The sequence below is a fragment of the Aulonocara stuartgranti genome (assembly GCF_965226115.1).
Source record: "Aulonocara stuartgranti genome assembly, chromosome: 8".
Lineage (NCBI taxonomy): Eukaryota > Metazoa > Chordata > Actinopteri > Cichliformes > Cichlidae > Aulonocara > Aulonocara stuartgranti.
Window position 1 is genome coordinate 17,011,011 of NC_138959.1, and position 16,965 is coordinate 17,027,975.

Consider the following 16,965-nt stretch of genomic DNA (forward strand, 5'->3'; position numbering starts at 1 on the left):
TAGCAGGGTTCTGACATTATTTTTAGATGCTCAAAGTATTACTGAATACTGTTTCTTAATCCTAAACTGGAACATACAATGAGTGAGCTATGCCGACACATTTAAAGTAAATGGCTTTAATTTTGACTTAATGTGCACATTCGATACCTGCATAGAACATTTACTTTCATTTACTTTTTTCACCCATAGACATGAAGTACCCACATATTGAATCCAGGGATATTCAACCAACTCATGCTACATGCATCTTTGGGGTTTTTTGAAAGGGAAATTATTAGATTTTATGACTGAGTGAGAGTGTAGAGGAGGTCAGGCTTTGTATACATACAACTGAAACTATATTCACGATAACGAATAGATAGAAGGTTTCATTTGGTTATTTATGTTATGGTTGGACAGGCTTGGGTTTTGTTCCTGCTTTTTTCTCCGTCTACTTTGTCTCCTGTCATGTTCATGGTATTTGAGGATCAAATTCCATGAGCTGACTGGATGACTAGTGCCATTGTTCTCTACGTTGCCACTCTGTTGGTAACTAGGGCTTGCTTCTTGCTACTAAAACTTTGTGCTTTCTGAACAGTGTTCCTCCATTAACTCTTATGAGTCATGTAACAGATACTACCTGTAAGACAAACCTAAGCTTAAAAGCTGGGGTAACCCACCACGACCAGACAAACCTACCAGCATCTCTCCACTGATTTCCTCACCACTCCTAAAGAAAGACAGCCTATTAACCAGTTCTCCACAACTCCAGTTGAAGGGAACAGGAAGCCCAGAAACTAATATAATAAACAGAATGGCTTGTTTAAGGATTATTGTTGTTTACTGAAAAATGTAATGCTTAAAGAACTTGATCAAAATTAAGTAACACCACTTAACAGTAGCAGCACTGTGTCTTATCAAACACAGTGCTGTCAACATTGTAACTCCTCCTACATAAGACTTCCTCCTAATGACTCTCCTAGCTTTGATCAGTCGCCCTATAATATCTGCATTTTTGGTTTCATCTCCTCTGATGCTTTCAGCAGAAGTAGTACTTCACTCATCTGTCATTTATTTTTCATGGGAGTAACACAATGGAGTGGACAATAAGTGTTACAACTTTATTGTCAGGTAAGACAGGTTTGTGCATTCTGATTTAGTCTTTTATTCTCTAATAATTAACATCTCCAAATAGTGAAGATACAAATGACATTTAATTAAATCTGCAACCTGTGTTTCCACTAAATAAAATCTATAAGCAAATGGAATTCCACATCTAGCTGTTTTTTTCTTCTTCAGTTCTTTAGAAAAGCAAATGTATGTATGGTTGTTTTTAAGTGAATATTGCTCCAATTCACTATGTTCAGAACTTAAATCAGAATTTCTGACTTTGTTGCTCTTTAGTTGGAATACAAAATGAAATAAACAAAACCCATTGAAGTAAAAAAAAAGTGACACAGTGTATACATTTTCTTGTATACCTTAAATATAGATAACTATAACTACATAATCGTCCATTACATGAGACTATGATGTTCTTTCTTCTTTAATTCTCAGTATTAAATGCTGCACTTTGTTTCAACATTGATCCTGTGGCTTGGAAGACCCTGAGGAGTGCTGCTGCTGGTTTTGGCTACCAAGTGGTGCAAAGACAATCAGAGTAAGACAGAACAAGGATTATTATGTTTAATGTGGATTTGCAACTGCTATGTATTTTGTATTTTTAGAACAAAGATCTCTGTTATGGCCAACAGAAATAATTAAACAAGCATACAATATTTCTGAGCTTATTGCTCTCTAGACTTACATCATTCTCATTATTCTGTTATTTATTTCCTTAGTTTGCTCATCAGTGCTCCACTTGAACAGTATTCACAAAATGGAAGAGGGAAAATATATACGTGCACCACCTCCTCCCCAAAGTGCCAAAATATTGAATTTGAAGGTAGGTAACTGTTTGTCTTGACAGGATGTCCTGAAACTTTGACTTTCCACATCCAAGCCCAGAATTAAATTGGTTAAATCAAATCATAGTTTGAGTAGATTTCCAAAACAAATATTTTAGTATGTAACAGTAATGTAGTAAAAATTATATTACTGATGAAGTACACCAAGCAAAGAAAAGCAAATTATTAAGATTATTCTTTTTAATTTTTCAGTTGTTATAGCTGTCATGTCAAAAAGGAAAAAGTTCTTTAATTGTGGTACTTTGGAGTTGTCAAAAGTTTTTTATGAGTGTTATAACAAATGTAGAATACTTTTATTACAGCACCAGGTTTTGCAGTCAACATGTCGCTTGGTTTAACAATGAAAAGTGATCCCACGGCACAAAACACTGTGGTGAGTTGTTGAACTACAGACATTACCAGTGCTTTGTTAAAAATCACAAAGGATGAAATTCTTCTGTCCTCTGCGTCTCAGATGTTTTCTTATAGTTAGAAAATAAATCATGAGTTTGTGGCATGCCCTTATTATTTTTTTGGTGGGGAGGGGTTGAGTTACAATAACTTCAGAATATTTAATAAAGACATGCAAAATTTTACCTTTATACGCTGAAAAGAATAAAAATTAATAAAACTGGGCCTAAAGGTCTTTTTTTTGTAATTCAGGTTTTTACCATTTAAGCTGTGTGAAAAGCTGAATGTAATTTTTTTTTAAGATTTGGTTGATTTTATATGGAGCAAACTATTGCTTAAAAGAAATGGAAATAATCAACTCAGTGTATTAATCACAACTTGACTTTTTCTCCTCTCAGGTGTGTGGGCCAACCATTCCAAATGACTGCAATAGTATCACCATGTACAACGGTGTGTGCTTTGAGATGGATCACTCTAGTACATTTGGAACACCCAGACCTGATTTTATTCAAGGTAACAGTACATGGAGCTTGGAAAAATATACCTCAAATCATTAAAATCCTGCCTAAAAAAAAAAAAAAAACACTTGCATTTTATACTTCATCATAGTGTCAAAATCTTTTATGTTTGTGCCTTTCTATTATTTTGTACATATTCCTCTAGTTTATATAGCTCTTCTGTTGGCTATTTATTTCTGATGTCTTTACTATTTTTTTTTCACTTACAACTGCAGAGTTGGGATTATACATGTACAATGACAATAAAAAGCTATTTTTTTCTATTCTATTCTGTAAGTAAAGCTTATTTAAGTAAGTTTTACTTAGTTTTTTGAGGCAACAAGTTTGCATAATGTTTTAAGTTCTGGTAACTAATTGGATTTTATAGTGTAATCTCTAAATCTCAGCACAACTGAAACTGTATTATGACTTTATATTTCGTATAACTGAAAGTATGTTGAAACCATTAAAAACATCTATTAACCCATTAAAAATTTATTTCATTTTGAATCTATATCTTGAAAGCGTGCCCGCCCCAAGCAGACATTGCCTTTCTGTTGGATGGTTCAATCAGTGTGTCTTCTAGAGATTTTCAAACAATGAAGAAGTTTGTGAAAGATCTAATCCAGTCATTGCTTTCAATTGATACACAGGTGAGGTGCTGTAATCCTTTAAATACTAGCACACACATAAAATAGTTTCATTATTATTTCCATTTAACTTCACAAAACTTGGCTGTTTTACGTGTTTTAAATATTTTTTCCCCTTCCTTTTTAGTTTTCTGTTTCCCAGTTCTCTACTTCACCACAGGTTCATTTTTACTGCACAAAATTTTCATCATCTACATCACTGGATACTACCATCAAAGAAATTAGCAAACTAGGAGGAACTACTTACACAGCGAAGGCCATCAAACATGTTGTGTAAGGGATGCAAAGATATTATTATTTATTCCCTAACTCTGTAAATCTAACCACACTGAGCACTGTGGTCCATGTGTTCAAGCTTTTTGAAAGAGACAATGAAAGACTTGTGTTTGGGGGTATTCTACTAATTGTGAGATGGCCCAAAGAAAACCTCAATTCAAATACTTGCAAAGCTAATTTTGAAAAAAACAAAACAAAAAAAAAAACTCCAATAAATAAATTTGCTAAGTACAAAAATCCGTCTACATCGAAAGGTAATATGAAAAAGAATGATGCATGCTGAAATAATACTCAATAATTCTCAAGATGTTTTGACATTAGATTTTTGTTTTTCATTTAACAGGGAAAAGGTTTTCATACCACAAAGAGGTTCCAGACCAAATGTGAAGAAGGTCTTGATAGTAATTACCGATGGGCAATCCCATGATCGAAATCATCTGCACAGTGCAGCACAGCTAGCAGAGAGTAAAAACATTGTTCGATTTGCTATTGGGGTAAGTACTTTGATTATTTAAGCTTGCAGAATGTGTAAAGTTGTTTGACCATCGGAACCAATGCCATGAAGGTTCTAATGCACTGTTTTTGTTACCAGATGAAATTATTGCGTAAGCAGGGGGTGTCCAATGCATTATGTACCTCAGCACAGCTGTATTTAATTATAGTGAGCATGTAATCATGCGTAGTATCAGAACTAGAGATGGCACGATACCACATTTTTATGTCTGATACCGATATAAATTTGGATATCTGCCGATACCGATATGAATCCGATATAGTGTGTTTTTTAATCAATAAAACTGTTTTTATTAATATCTTGCTGCTTTTTGTATAAGTTCAGACTCAAATTAAAAACTGTGGCTCAGGGGGTTGGGAATTGCATCTGTAACCGGAAGGTCGCTGGTTCGATCCCTGGCCTCTCTGTCCTGGTCGTTGTGTCCTTGGGCAAGACACTTTACCCTACTTGCCTACTGGTGTTGGCCAGAGGGGCCGATGGCGCGGTATGGCAGCCTCGCTTCTGTCAGTCTGCCCCAGGGTAGCTGTGGCTACAACTGTAGCTGCCTCCACCAGTGTGTGAATGTGAGAGTGAATGAATAGTGGCATTGTAAAGCGCTTTGGGTGCCTTGAAAAGCGCTATATAAATCCAATCCATTATTATTATAAAAACAAAACAAAACACTAAAGCTATTCTGTTATAAAAAATGCACTGCACCCAGAATATTTCATAGTTCAGCAATACTGATCAATCTAATAAACCTAAACCTACTCCATCCTCCCTATTCTGGTATTTTAAAGAGTAAGCAACCTAACTAATAGGGTTCTAAAACTCCCAGCAAAAAAATAAAATAAAATAGGGAATCACCCTCCACCTCGTGATGCTTAATCGACATAATCAACTTTAATTTGATGCAGTGTGAAAAAAAATGCACAGAAATCTATTATTTTTCAAGAGTAATTAAAGAGATTCAACATCTTTCTTCAACAGAATTGCAGACTGCACAGATGGTACCTTCCCAAAGGAAAAAGTACTATAGCTTACTAGGGTATATTAGATTTAATAGTTACTATATACAGTAATGGACTTCTATACATTTTACATCAGATTAAAACTTTGGGTGTAAGATTCGGATAATTATTTATTAAAAGCTAGACATTTTAAATGAGAATAAGAAAGGAAAGTATGTCTTTGTGCCCCCCTTTTCCCTGTTCATGCCCTATCGGCCCCCCTGGCTAAACTTTGCTAGATCCGCCCCTGCACAGTTACCAGCCGTCAGCTACGTAGAAAAGGATCCTGGTGTAGAAAGTAATATTAAATAAATTCTAACAACAGCTTATCAAGGTTAAACGTGCTGCTGTTGTTCAGCCGCTGGTTTCCTCTTTCTGGCGCGAAGTGGGCGATAAACAAACAAGAGAGACTGACTCGCAACAGAAAAGCCGATCAGCTGATCATTAATCAGTTTCACATAGCAGCAGGAGAGAGAAGAGGCAGTCGCTCCATATATCGGTTGTTAAGCTTAACGTGGGAATTCTTTATAAACATTCAGAGATGAACTTACACACTTGCTTTACTTCTCTCTGGGATCACTTCCTCAGAGATGAAATGCCGGATTGCTAGCAAGGCTACAAATACACACAGCCGCTCTATCACATGACGCATACTGCTCCGAGGTGCTACGGTTATGAGCCGAGTTACGCCATGTCGCAAGTTTTTTGAGGTGCTTTTTTGATATTTAATGGATCGGATTACTTTTTTTATTTCCCTCCGATATCCGATCCAGTAATTTACGTCAGTATCGGACCAATACCGATACTTAATATCGGATCAGTCCATCTGTAATCAGAACCCAAACATATTTCTAACAAATAATGCATCATTCCTGTCTGTAAATGATATATTATAATGGGGTGAAAACGTTAAGTTTATGATTGTATTTTGTTAAAGGGACCAAATCATTTTGCATAGCATGACAATGTAAACATAATTTCCCAACAAACCTAGGTGGGGAATGCATTTACTAAAACTGAAGCAAAACGAGAACTGCACACCATTGCATCGTCTCCTTCAGACAAACACGTGTTTCAAGTGAAGAACTTCAACGCACTTGAATTAATAAGACAGAATCTGCAGGAGAAAATTTTCTCCATCGAAGGTACAAACATGAATTTAATGCTAGATTTTTGTTTCCTTTATTGGTTTGTTATCCTACTGATTGACTAAAATAACATACATTGTAAATACATTGTATTAACCTTTTTATTTACTATATTACTTTATTGTGTCATGGCAAAATATCTCATCACTATACATTATTGAAACTGAACACTAATTGCCACTTCAAACCTAATGAAAGGATTGAAAGAATTAACTTGTAAATGTTGTATTGTGTCTCTTTTTTACCTTCTAGTTTATTTTTGTGTTTATAATAAATAGCAAAAAAAATAAATCTTTTGAAACTATTACTTGAAGCATAATGAATTTGTATTTACAAAATTTGCAAAGTGAAATTTGTTTTATGTGTTTTATCATCTTGTTTTTTATGTTACAGGATCTCAAAGCAGTGGAGAGTCACTGAAAATGGAAATGTCTCAAGAGGGATTCAGTGCAGTTTATGTGCCTGAGGTAATTAAAACCACCTGAAACTCACCAGACAGTATAGTCATAGAAAGAGAGATTCCTGTGTGCCAAATTGTGTGACGTAAAGGCAAACAGACAGTTATGCAACTGAACACCATCCAGATTTTAAATGCAAAGTAAATTGTATTTTAAATGTATTTTCTGTCTGCACTGTAGGGAATTCAAATGTCTATTGTTGGTGCAAACCAATGGAAGGGAGGCTACGTGCAATACACAACAGAGGGCCAGAAAGTGAAAACATATGAGGATGTGTCTTTGGAGCCTGACAGTTATCTTGGTAGTTTTTAACAATTGAATTCATATATCTGTCTTTGTGTGTATAGCTCTACTGCAATTAATTGACCAAAACACATGTATCAGTTTGCAAAATGGAAAAAGTCGCAATAAGGAGTCTTTCCCTTTTGATTACCTAAATTCTAGGTTACTCCATGGCAATTGTTATAACCAAAAATGGCACACTTACTATTATTGGTGCTCCAAGATATAAACACAGAGGAGTGGTGGTCGCTGTTAACAGACAAAGCTTTGAAAACCAAAAGATTGAGCCCTTTTCATCACAGGTATGTACTTACAGCAATACAGATCTGAATTACATTGTAAACTGTACATAAATTATTTCCTAAAACAAAAGCTTTTGATTAAAGAAAACATGAATCATTTCATTAATAATATCTTCCTTACACAGTATCAGACTGGTGAATATTTCGGTGCAGAGGTGTGTACCATGGACATAAATAATGATGACATCACTGATCTAATCTTCATATCAGCCCCAATGTACACGGAGCCTGATAGAGAGGGAAGAGTTTATGTTTGCAGATTAACTGGTTTGGTAAATTGCATTTTAACTACTGCCATAGAATTAATCAGTTTATTTGTATACTTTTTAATGATGATAAAAAACACTCTCACTTTCCTCCATTTAGTTTGTGGAGTGTAATTTTGATGATCCATTAGTACTAAGAGGACATGCAGCTGTCAAAGGAAGGTTCGGCTCTTCTCTTGCTGTGCTGCCTGATCTAAACTCAGATGGATTCAGGGATTTGGCAGTTGGAGCACCTTTGGAGAATAGTGGTGAAGGCAGCATCTACATATTCCACAGTGAAGGAGGAGGAAGAATCAGTTCTACTTACTCACAGGTACACAACATCAAAGAACTCACAAGATGACTGAAATCATCTACCATGTAAATCCAATATCTAAACAATCTGCAGCTTAATTAAAATATGTCCATGTATGCAGAGAATAACTGGCTCTGAGGTCCAGTCAGGACTGAAGTTCTTTGGCCTGTCCATCAGTCAGTCGTCTTTTGACCAGAGTGGTGATGGACTTCCTGATTTAGCGGTGGGTTCAAAGGGCACAGTTGTCTTACTGAGGTAAGTCCAAGATACTCCAGTCATGCACTATTGTTGTCTGTCGTAATTCTACAATCTTTGTTGATGGTCCAACTTAATAAATACACTAATTGTATAAAGTTCAGGTCAGTTTGTATGCTCAATATTCTAAGAAGAGTGCATATTAAGTTGGTCAAAAATGATCAGGTTTTTCATGATAAGGGATTATTGAATTTTAATCACATACAGCTATCATATTATATGAAGGTTTGTTTTAAAATCCTCACAGACCATTGGCATTTTTGGAATTGACTTACCACAAGATAAGAAGCACAGATTAAGCACAGCTCCTGTGGGTTTCATTCAAATATCAAAATGAAATATGAAATGCATAACAGTAGCCTTTTCCTAACAAACATGAACAAATGCATACATTACCTAACAGCAGAAGATGTCATTAAAAGGGTGGTTAGTTCAGAAGACCGTAATGTTCAAATCGTTTTTATTTAGTGAGGCTATTACCATGATGAAGTTGCACCACTGGAACATAAGAGTGATAATCTTAAAAAAGCGGTAATGTTCTAAAACTTTGAAATGTTGGTAAAGCAAATATTTGACTGATGCTAATTCACGGTAAAACACCAAAATTGAAGGGCAGCTTTTAGTTTGGTACTATTTAAAGAGCCAAATCTTGTTCTCATTTGTTTTCCTACTCTCCAGATCAAGACCCATAGTACTGATTGAAGCTGACGTGTCATTCAGCCCAAACCGAATTCCTACTCAGAATGTAGACTGCTCAAAACCATTGGAGAACACAGCTGAAATCTGCTTTACTATGAGTACAATATCTACAGTCAACACAGGTTCATCATTCTCCTTGTTTTCTCTGAACTACAAAGCCACTGTCCAGCGATTTAACTTTTTATTTATTTATGTACATTTGCAGCATTGAAATCAAACACTCATTTATTCCAGCTCAAGTGAAGATTAATTATACTTTAACACTGGATGCCACTCGCAAGCCTCCAAAAAACCGAGCTTACAGCAGCGGGAAACAACAAGAGGAGTCCGGATCAGTTATTATTGACTTAAGAAGAAAAAAGTGTTCAACTATAAAATTTCTTATTGAGGTAAAGCCTAACAACAAAATATTTTGTTTAATGAATTTTATTTTTAAGACTCGACCAAATCTGAATTTAAACTTAACACTGCTCCCTTCTTGCAGGCCTGTCCAGAAGATGCTCTTAATGAACTTTCCAATTATCTTGAATTTTTGTTTTATGGGTTGCCCTCCAACACAAATCTCAGACCAAGTCTTTCCCAGCAAGCTCAAACAACAACAATTTATCCAGTAAGTGAACTTTAAAAAACAAACACCAGACACCTCTTTGCTGGTGCTTGCTAAAGGATGTGGTAAATGTCTCCACTTGACTCAAAAAGTGAGAAAGAAAATGAAAGAATGTGTACTTTGTATCAGATCAGAGAGTGGCTTTTTGACTTCATAGTCACTATAGGCCACATTACTGGCACCATAGACAGAAAGAATTTGACCCTCTCATGCCTGGGTGTTGCTGCTAGTCCAGTTTCCTCACGAATGGGGCAAGCTAGGAGCTAAGCAAAAAGGTCTGGGTTAGCTCCACACCTAGCAAGAAAGAGCCATGTACTACTGTGGGAAGTTCCATCCTCCTCCTCAAGACATTCTCTATCCTGAATGAGGAGGATTTCCTCAAAATATAAATATGAAAGAAATGACATTTGATTCACCTAAACAATGTTTTATTTTGTCGGTAAATATTATATTTAGTATATGCTCTTTACATCATGTCATCTTTCACAGTTGAGGTTTGAGATTAACTGCAGGACTGACAACAAATGTGTTGATAACCTGAAAGTGGATTTCAATTTCACCAGGTGAGTTGATCTGCTGAGAATCTTCCTACATAAACAGATCACAAGAATGTCTCCTTAATATCCCCTTTTGCACCAATTTATGTCCCCTCAATACAAATTTTAAGTGCTTTGTTAAAGCTTTAACTCCCCCACCCCAATTTCCATAACGTACCGTTAATAAAACGAGAAAAACTGATGACAGCCTCAATGGTTCTTTACGTCAGCAAATTTGAGCATAACTCAATAAATTAGAAAGGTAAAAATATATTCCCACATCGCACCCGTGGCCCTTTGATGCATGTCTTCCTCTTTTCTGTCTACTCTTCATTGTTAAGCTACTGAATAAAGACAAATAGTCTGAAAACAAATCTTAAAATAGCATGTTAGCATTGGGCTCAAAGCTGAATATGATGGCGCTTCAATAACTTTTGTGTTGCAGCAGTCTTATTTTTCCCCCCTTTCTTCTGATCCTCATTCAAACCACCAGATCCTCAGTGGTTAAAGTGGGCATTGATGAGCTTCTGAATGTCACAGTCACAGTGGAGAACAGAGGAGAAAACTCCTACAACAGTCGTGTTATTCTCACGTACCCAGCTGGACTCTCCTACAGGAAGTTCACCATTCAGCAGGTAAAGCATCAGAATCAAGTCTGTATCAGTTCATCACTGATCTGCTGTTCTTCCAATGCCTCCAGCAGTCATTTTCTTTTCTAACAAAGGGAAGAATTGAGTGCAACTCCTTGGACAGTGAAGATGGTTTATCACAAGGAATGACAGGCTGCACTATTGACAAGCCAATTTTCAAGAGCAAAACTGAGGTTTGTTTTTTTTAATGTTTTTTTTTAATGTAGAACATCTTTTCTCACTTTTAGTGAGAGTTTTAAAGACAAAGCACTCTTATCTCTCTCAATAAATTCAGGCTTCTTTCATTGTCGCCTATGAGATTAAAACCAACAGTCAACTTGAGAGGAAGATTTTTGTCACTGCAGATATCACCAGGTACTGTTCCTTTGGCACAAGTACATTTCATGTAAGCATAGATACAGTACAAATGTTTTCACTTTTCTCTTTTAGTGGAAATCAGGAGCATGCCCCTACAAGTGAACTTTACAAAAAGCAATGGATTGATGTGAAATACAGCATTTTCATGACATTTGAAAGGTGTGTGTTGTTCTGTTTAAAAATAAAAGAAGTCAATTAGAAATTAACAAATGTTGTCTTGCATAGTATTTATTTAATCTTTAACATATGTCTTTTTAGCTCCCTTAGCTACAACAATTTCACATTTGGGATGACATTTCAGAAACCAGTCCAACAGTCAATCAAAGTATGAAATAACTTCTTGAGTAAGTTCCTTGATTTAGAATGAACGTAACGATTGGTGTTCCTTTTCTTTTCTTATTTAGGTTACAAATTATATCAGAACACTTAACTTTACCGTGGTGATCAGGGTTCCAGTGAAACTTGGTGAAAAAGACATTTGGGTGGATTTGAGCAGCCTACAGGTAATATATAAATGTTTTGCCATGATGCAAAATCATGGCAAAACCAAGCATACATAAATCAAATATACTGCAGATTTCAGACTGTCAGAGTGGAAATGATGAAGAACCAGGTGCCACAGATTTTGTTCCAAAGATACAAAAGGATAAAGTGGTGGTAAGTATGCCTCTGCACTTTAGCTGCTGAAAATCAGACTAATTGGAGAGTTAAAAACACATTGCACACTACACTGATCTTTATCTAACAATGTAAAGCATCTTGAAGCAACTGTTGTTGTGATTTGGTACTATATAAATAAAATTGGATTGAACTGAATATATCACAATACACTGGATCACAGCAAGTGTACTCTTTTTAAATCACCCACAGGACTGCTCTGTAGCCATGTGCAGAGTGTTCAAGTGCAACACATTCATGGCAAGGCTGCAGAGTAGGACGTACAAAATCTCTGCCAACCTCAGTTCAAGATGGATAGAGCAGGTAATTAAAGGGTAATTGTGGTAATAAAAAAAAAAAAAAGTACAACTGTTACTATGTACTTGTAACTTCATTAAATTTTTCAGACATTTACTCTTAACTCATTCTTTTTTTGTTGTTGTTGTTTAAAAGATTGGACTTCAATCTGCCAAATTCCTCTTGACCAGCACAGCCAGTCTGGAGTACGATGAAACCCAGTACATCTACTTTTCAACAGGGTCCAACAGTAATCCTCCTGTATACAAGGTGAGTACACAATATTTCCTCTTGTTTCAGTTATACAAGAGCTGGAAAGTCATCCACATTCTGTCACCTCATTGTTCAGATAGAGGCAGAAGTAGACGTGTGGCCTGAGCCAGATTTTACCAAAGAGATCATTGGAGGATCCCTGGGAGGTTTGGCCTTTCTGGCTTTACTCACTGTTGGCCTGTATAAGGTGAGATGGTCTACTTTTTTTTCCAGTCAATATCACAATTTTAAAAATGTTTAAAAGAGTTAAAGAAACTGTTTCAAAGCTTATTATCTTTAGTCACTAACTTTTTATTACATTATTATTATATTATAGCATTTATTTTCCTTTGTCATTGCAACTCCATTGCATGATTGCTGCCTTTTTAAATGTTTTTTTCCTTGCACTCCTAGGCTGGATTTTTCAAGAGTAAATATAAACAGATGATAAATGAAAATGCAAAAGACAGCAGCTAATGCAGGTGCATCCCCAGCGGAATTACCTAAAAAGAAACAAACATGGTGTGTGTAAATGTTCATGCCACCACATTTGAAGAATTATACAAAAAAACAGCTGTGTCTGAAATCATTCCCTCACTCACTCATTCACTATTATCTATAACATAGGTTCCTACCTGGTGGTCATGACCCTAAAAATTGGGTCACAACATAAACCTCAAATATCAAAGAACGTTTATTTTTTTACAAAGTACCTTCAGAAGTGCTTCATAGTCTTTTACAGGATCATACACATTCATCAGAATATGAGAAAAAACTCCAAATTAAGATGTCTGAACAGAAAAACATAATTGTCAATTTACTGCTTAGATATCACACATTCACCCCAAGGTAAAGCATCATAAATATATATAATTCAGACTCCTGGAAAAGACTAAATGTAGTGAACTACTGGATCGGAATAGAGGGATTTTGATCCAATCCTGTGGTAGATCTTTTCAAAGTGACTGTATATTTTTTAGGAATCTTATTGCTCATCTCAAGGGTGTAGATTTGGTTTTGGTATTGGTGGGGACGGATGATTCAACCACCGAACCCTGCCCTGTTTCTTTTTTTTTTCTTTTGTCTTTGCTTCTTGATAAAAAACGAAAAATATACTTGCCTACATATGCTATTCTACATGCTTTTAAACCATTTAAAATTACAATTCAGAGTTTTATATGTGAATTATATAATGTTAAGTTACAATTAAATAAATGACTAAGTATTTTAGACTTTAGTTTGCTTCAGCCATATTCCATATAAATCAGGTATCATACAAAAATAAAAATACAGTCATGACAATAAAAGAATATGACTTTAAGGACTTAACAACATTACTTCAGTTATAGTACACCAACATCTCTGATACATTAGCACTATGGGAACACTGAATGACTTGGTGGTTTTTGTCCATAAAACTACTCATCTAAGATTACCACAAAGTAAAAGATCTCTCAGCAAAATAATGCAACATTTTAGGCACACTATTGCCCCGATCAACTCAGTGAGCTGGGATTTTTTATTCTAAACATGAACTACTGTTACAGCAACAGACATGGACGACTGGTGTCCCACACAACAACTCAATGTCCACTATGTGAAGGAGCCAAATACATGTCTTCTCCTCTCGTTAACTGAGATAAACTGCTGGTATATTTGTTTTATATATATACTGTCCAGTCTCTCCTGGTGGACATGGCATACAGCAGCATTGTTTAATCTCATTTGAGTCATTGTTGAACTTAGCCATGTTTTTAGTCTTCTGAGAGCACTGAAGCTTCTTTCAGCCTCAGCTGAGGATACTGGGATGATGATAATAAATACTAGTTAATCTATAGCACCAAAACATCAGTCAGTCACCTGTGACCTCGTCTCTTCACCTCTGTCCGAGCTACAACATGGCAGAGCTGCCTCTGTCACTTGATAAGTAACAGTGAGACATTCCAAATACATGCAGTCACACGTGTTTTAAATAAAGTAATGAACCAACAAGTCATCATCCAATTTCACCTGTGATCTTGTATCCCCATTACTCTGAGCTTTATGTTGGTTCTTCTGTCACCTGACAAATAGGACATACATGACAATACGAATAAAATGGGTAGCTGCTTCAGTGTTTCTATCAATTTGTGCAGATCTTGACTCATCAGTAATGTTTGTAGGGTGAGTGCATTTTTAAAACAATTTGTGCAAAATGCACTACAAGGTGGAATATTTGCAAAATCATGACTAGAGATGGACCGATCCGATATTACGTATCGGTATCGGTCCGATACTGACCTAAATTACTGGATCGGATATCGGAGAAAAATAAAAAATGTAATCCGATCCATTAAATATCACGAAAGCACCTCACAAAACTTGCAACACGCCGTAACTCACCTCAGAACATTAGCACGTCGGAGCAGTATGCATCACGTGATAGAGCGGCTGTGGCATGCGGGACCTGTCGGTGGTCTGGATAGCATGTGGAGCTTCGCTAGCAACCCGGCATTTCATCTCCGACAAAGTTATCCCGAGAGAAGTAAAGCAAGTGTGTAAGTCCATCTCTGAATGTTTGTAAAGCATTCCTGCGTTAAGCTTAACAAACGATATATAGAGCGACTGCCTCTTCTTGCTGCTACTTCAATCATGAAACTGCTTAACGATCAGCTGATCGGCTTTTCTGTCGCCAGTCGTGTCTCTAGTTTGCTTTTGGCCCACTTTGCACCAGAAAGAGGAAACCAGCGGCTGAACAACAGCAGCACGTTTAAGCTTGATCAGCTGTTGTTAGAATGTATTTAATATTACTTTCTACTCGAGGATCTTTTTCTACGTAGCTGACGCTGGTAACTGTGCAGGGGCGGATCTAGCAAAGTTTAGCCAGGGGGGCCGATAGGGCATTAACAGGGAAAAGGGGGCACAAAGACATACTTTTCTTTCTTATTCTCATTTAAAATGTCTAGCTTTTAATAAATAATTATCTGACACCCAAAGTTTTAATTTGATGTAAAATGAATAGAAGTCAATTACTGTATATAGTAACTATTAAGTCTAATATACCCTAGTAAGCTATAGTACTTTTTCCTTTGGGAAGGTACCATCTGTGCAGTCTGCAATTTTGTTGAAGAAAGATGTTGAATCTATTTAATATTTCTTGAAAAAGAATTGATTTCTGTGCATTTTTTTTCACACTGCATCAAATTAAGGTTGATTACGTCGATTAAGCATCATGAGGTGGCGCGTGAGGGGTGGTTCCCTATTTTTTATTTATTTATTTTTGTTGTTGCTGGGAGTTGGAGCCCTATTAGTTAGGTTGCTTAATATTTATGCTAAGTACTCTTTAAAATACCAGAATAGGGAGGATGGTGTAGGTTTAAGTTTATTAGATTGATCAGTATTGCTGAACTATGAAATATTTTTTTTTGCATACAGGTATAACAGAATAGCTTTAGTGTAGTTGTTGTTTTAAACTTGAGTATGAACTTATACAAAATGCAGCAAGATATTTAAAAAACAGTTTTGTTGATTAAAAAACACTATATCGGATTCATATCGGTATCGGCAGATATTCAAATTTATGATATCGGTATCGGTATCGGACATAAAAAAGTGGTATCGTGCCATCTCTAATCATGACTACCTTGTGATATTTCGTCTCAAAAATTAAATATCCTGGCTTGCTCGAGGCTGCCGTTTTCTCTGACAGTTTCAATCAAAATTTGAAATGCTACTCTGCGAGACTGAGATAACTAATAGTGCTGCATGTTGTGCAGTTAGTTTCCAAAACACGTTATTATTGGTTACATACAATTTTAGACTAATGTGGGCCAAAGCCTAGCATAGCCTGTAACGTTATTATGATGGACACATATTATGAGTTAACTTGGCTTCAAGTGACTTACAGGTTTCTTTGAAAAATTTCTCTTTGCTGCCATCCTCCTCTCCTCCTTGCAGGTCCTGGCAGCGCAGGCTTGCCACTGCCAAAACTAAACAGAGCTCCCTGAAAGGCACAGCCAATCAAATTGGCCATATTTGTCACATGATGTAGGACTCCAGTAGAGAAGTAATTTAACTCTTTCTGCACTGCTAGGTGAATGAGATGTTGACAGATCGATTTTTTTCTTTCTGTCGGTTTTGTTTTTCTTTACTCGAAGAGATCAAATTATTGGTGGGTACAATTCAGTAACTGCTGGATATTGGTGGGGACATGTCCCTTCCATCCATGCCAAATCTACACCTTGGCTCATCTATGTTGTAACTTGTGTGAGTTTAAATTTCTGCAAACATTTCACAATGATTGTTTAGAATTTTTTTGCTAGGTGAAAAGAACTTTCATGGCATCATGTATTGTAAAAATGTATGAAATTCGGTGGATATATTTCAATACTTAGCTTGCTTATAAAACCCTGAGAAATGTGACTTGCTTTATTCAGAAATAAATTAAAAGATTTTTCAGCTTTGTGTTGTATTATATGAAAAAGGTATTTCATATTTCAGTGTTAATCATTTGCTGTATGTAAACATAATAATTAATTACTGATCTCATATGACTCATTAACACATTTTTAATTTGAAAAATGAAAGTATAGCGTAATAAACATATTCTTGGCTAATGAGTTTGGATCATCATTATGCAAATTAATGCACTCTTGATGAGTCC

At 36.0% G+C, this 16,965-nt stretch overlaps 1 protein-coding gene and 1 long non-coding RNA gene across 2 annotated transcripts; one reads left to right on the forward strand and one right to left on the reverse strand.

Moving 5' to 3' along the window:
* Nucleotides 1-1,023: 1,023 nt before the first annotated feature.
* Nucleotides 1,024-12,816, forward strand: LOC309712303 (integrin alpha-M-like). Its single transcript, XM_082543012.1, has 30 exons — nucleotides 1,024-1,110; nucleotides 1,537-1,639; nucleotides 1,821-1,924; nucleotides 2,249-2,319; nucleotides 2,735-2,849; nucleotides 3,359-3,486; nucleotides 3,611-3,756; nucleotides 4,103-4,253; nucleotides 6,257-6,407; nucleotides 6,804-6,877; nucleotides 7,049-7,169; nucleotides 7,313-7,452; nucleotides 7,578-7,724; nucleotides 7,819-8,031; nucleotides 8,135-8,268; nucleotides 8,947-9,089; nucleotides 9,202-9,356; nucleotides 9,452-9,577; nucleotides 10,064-10,137; nucleotides 10,604-10,745; nucleotides 10,835-10,933; nucleotides 11,035-11,114; nucleotides 11,190-11,276; nucleotides 11,376-11,442; nucleotides 11,522-11,620; nucleotides 11,694-11,774; nucleotides 11,988-12,098; nucleotides 12,228-12,341; nucleotides 12,421-12,531; nucleotides 12,738-12,816. Exons 1-30 carry the CDS (start codon nucleotides 1,074-1,076, stop codon nucleotides 12,798-12,800), a joined length of 3,387 nt encoding a protein of 1,128 aa, XP_082399138.1. The 5' UTR covers nucleotides 1,024-1,073; the 3' UTR covers nucleotides 12,801-12,816.
* Nucleotides 12,608-16,239, reverse strand: LOC309712330. Its single transcript, XR_014278240.1, has 3 exons — nucleotides 16,208-16,239; nucleotides 14,334-14,385; nucleotides 12,608-12,826 (listed from the first exon to the last, which is right to left on the reverse strand). It is a non-coding gene; the product is annotated as an uncharacterized lncRNA (long non-coding RNA).
* Between the last annotated feature and the right edge of the window lie 726 nt (nucleotides 16,240-16,965).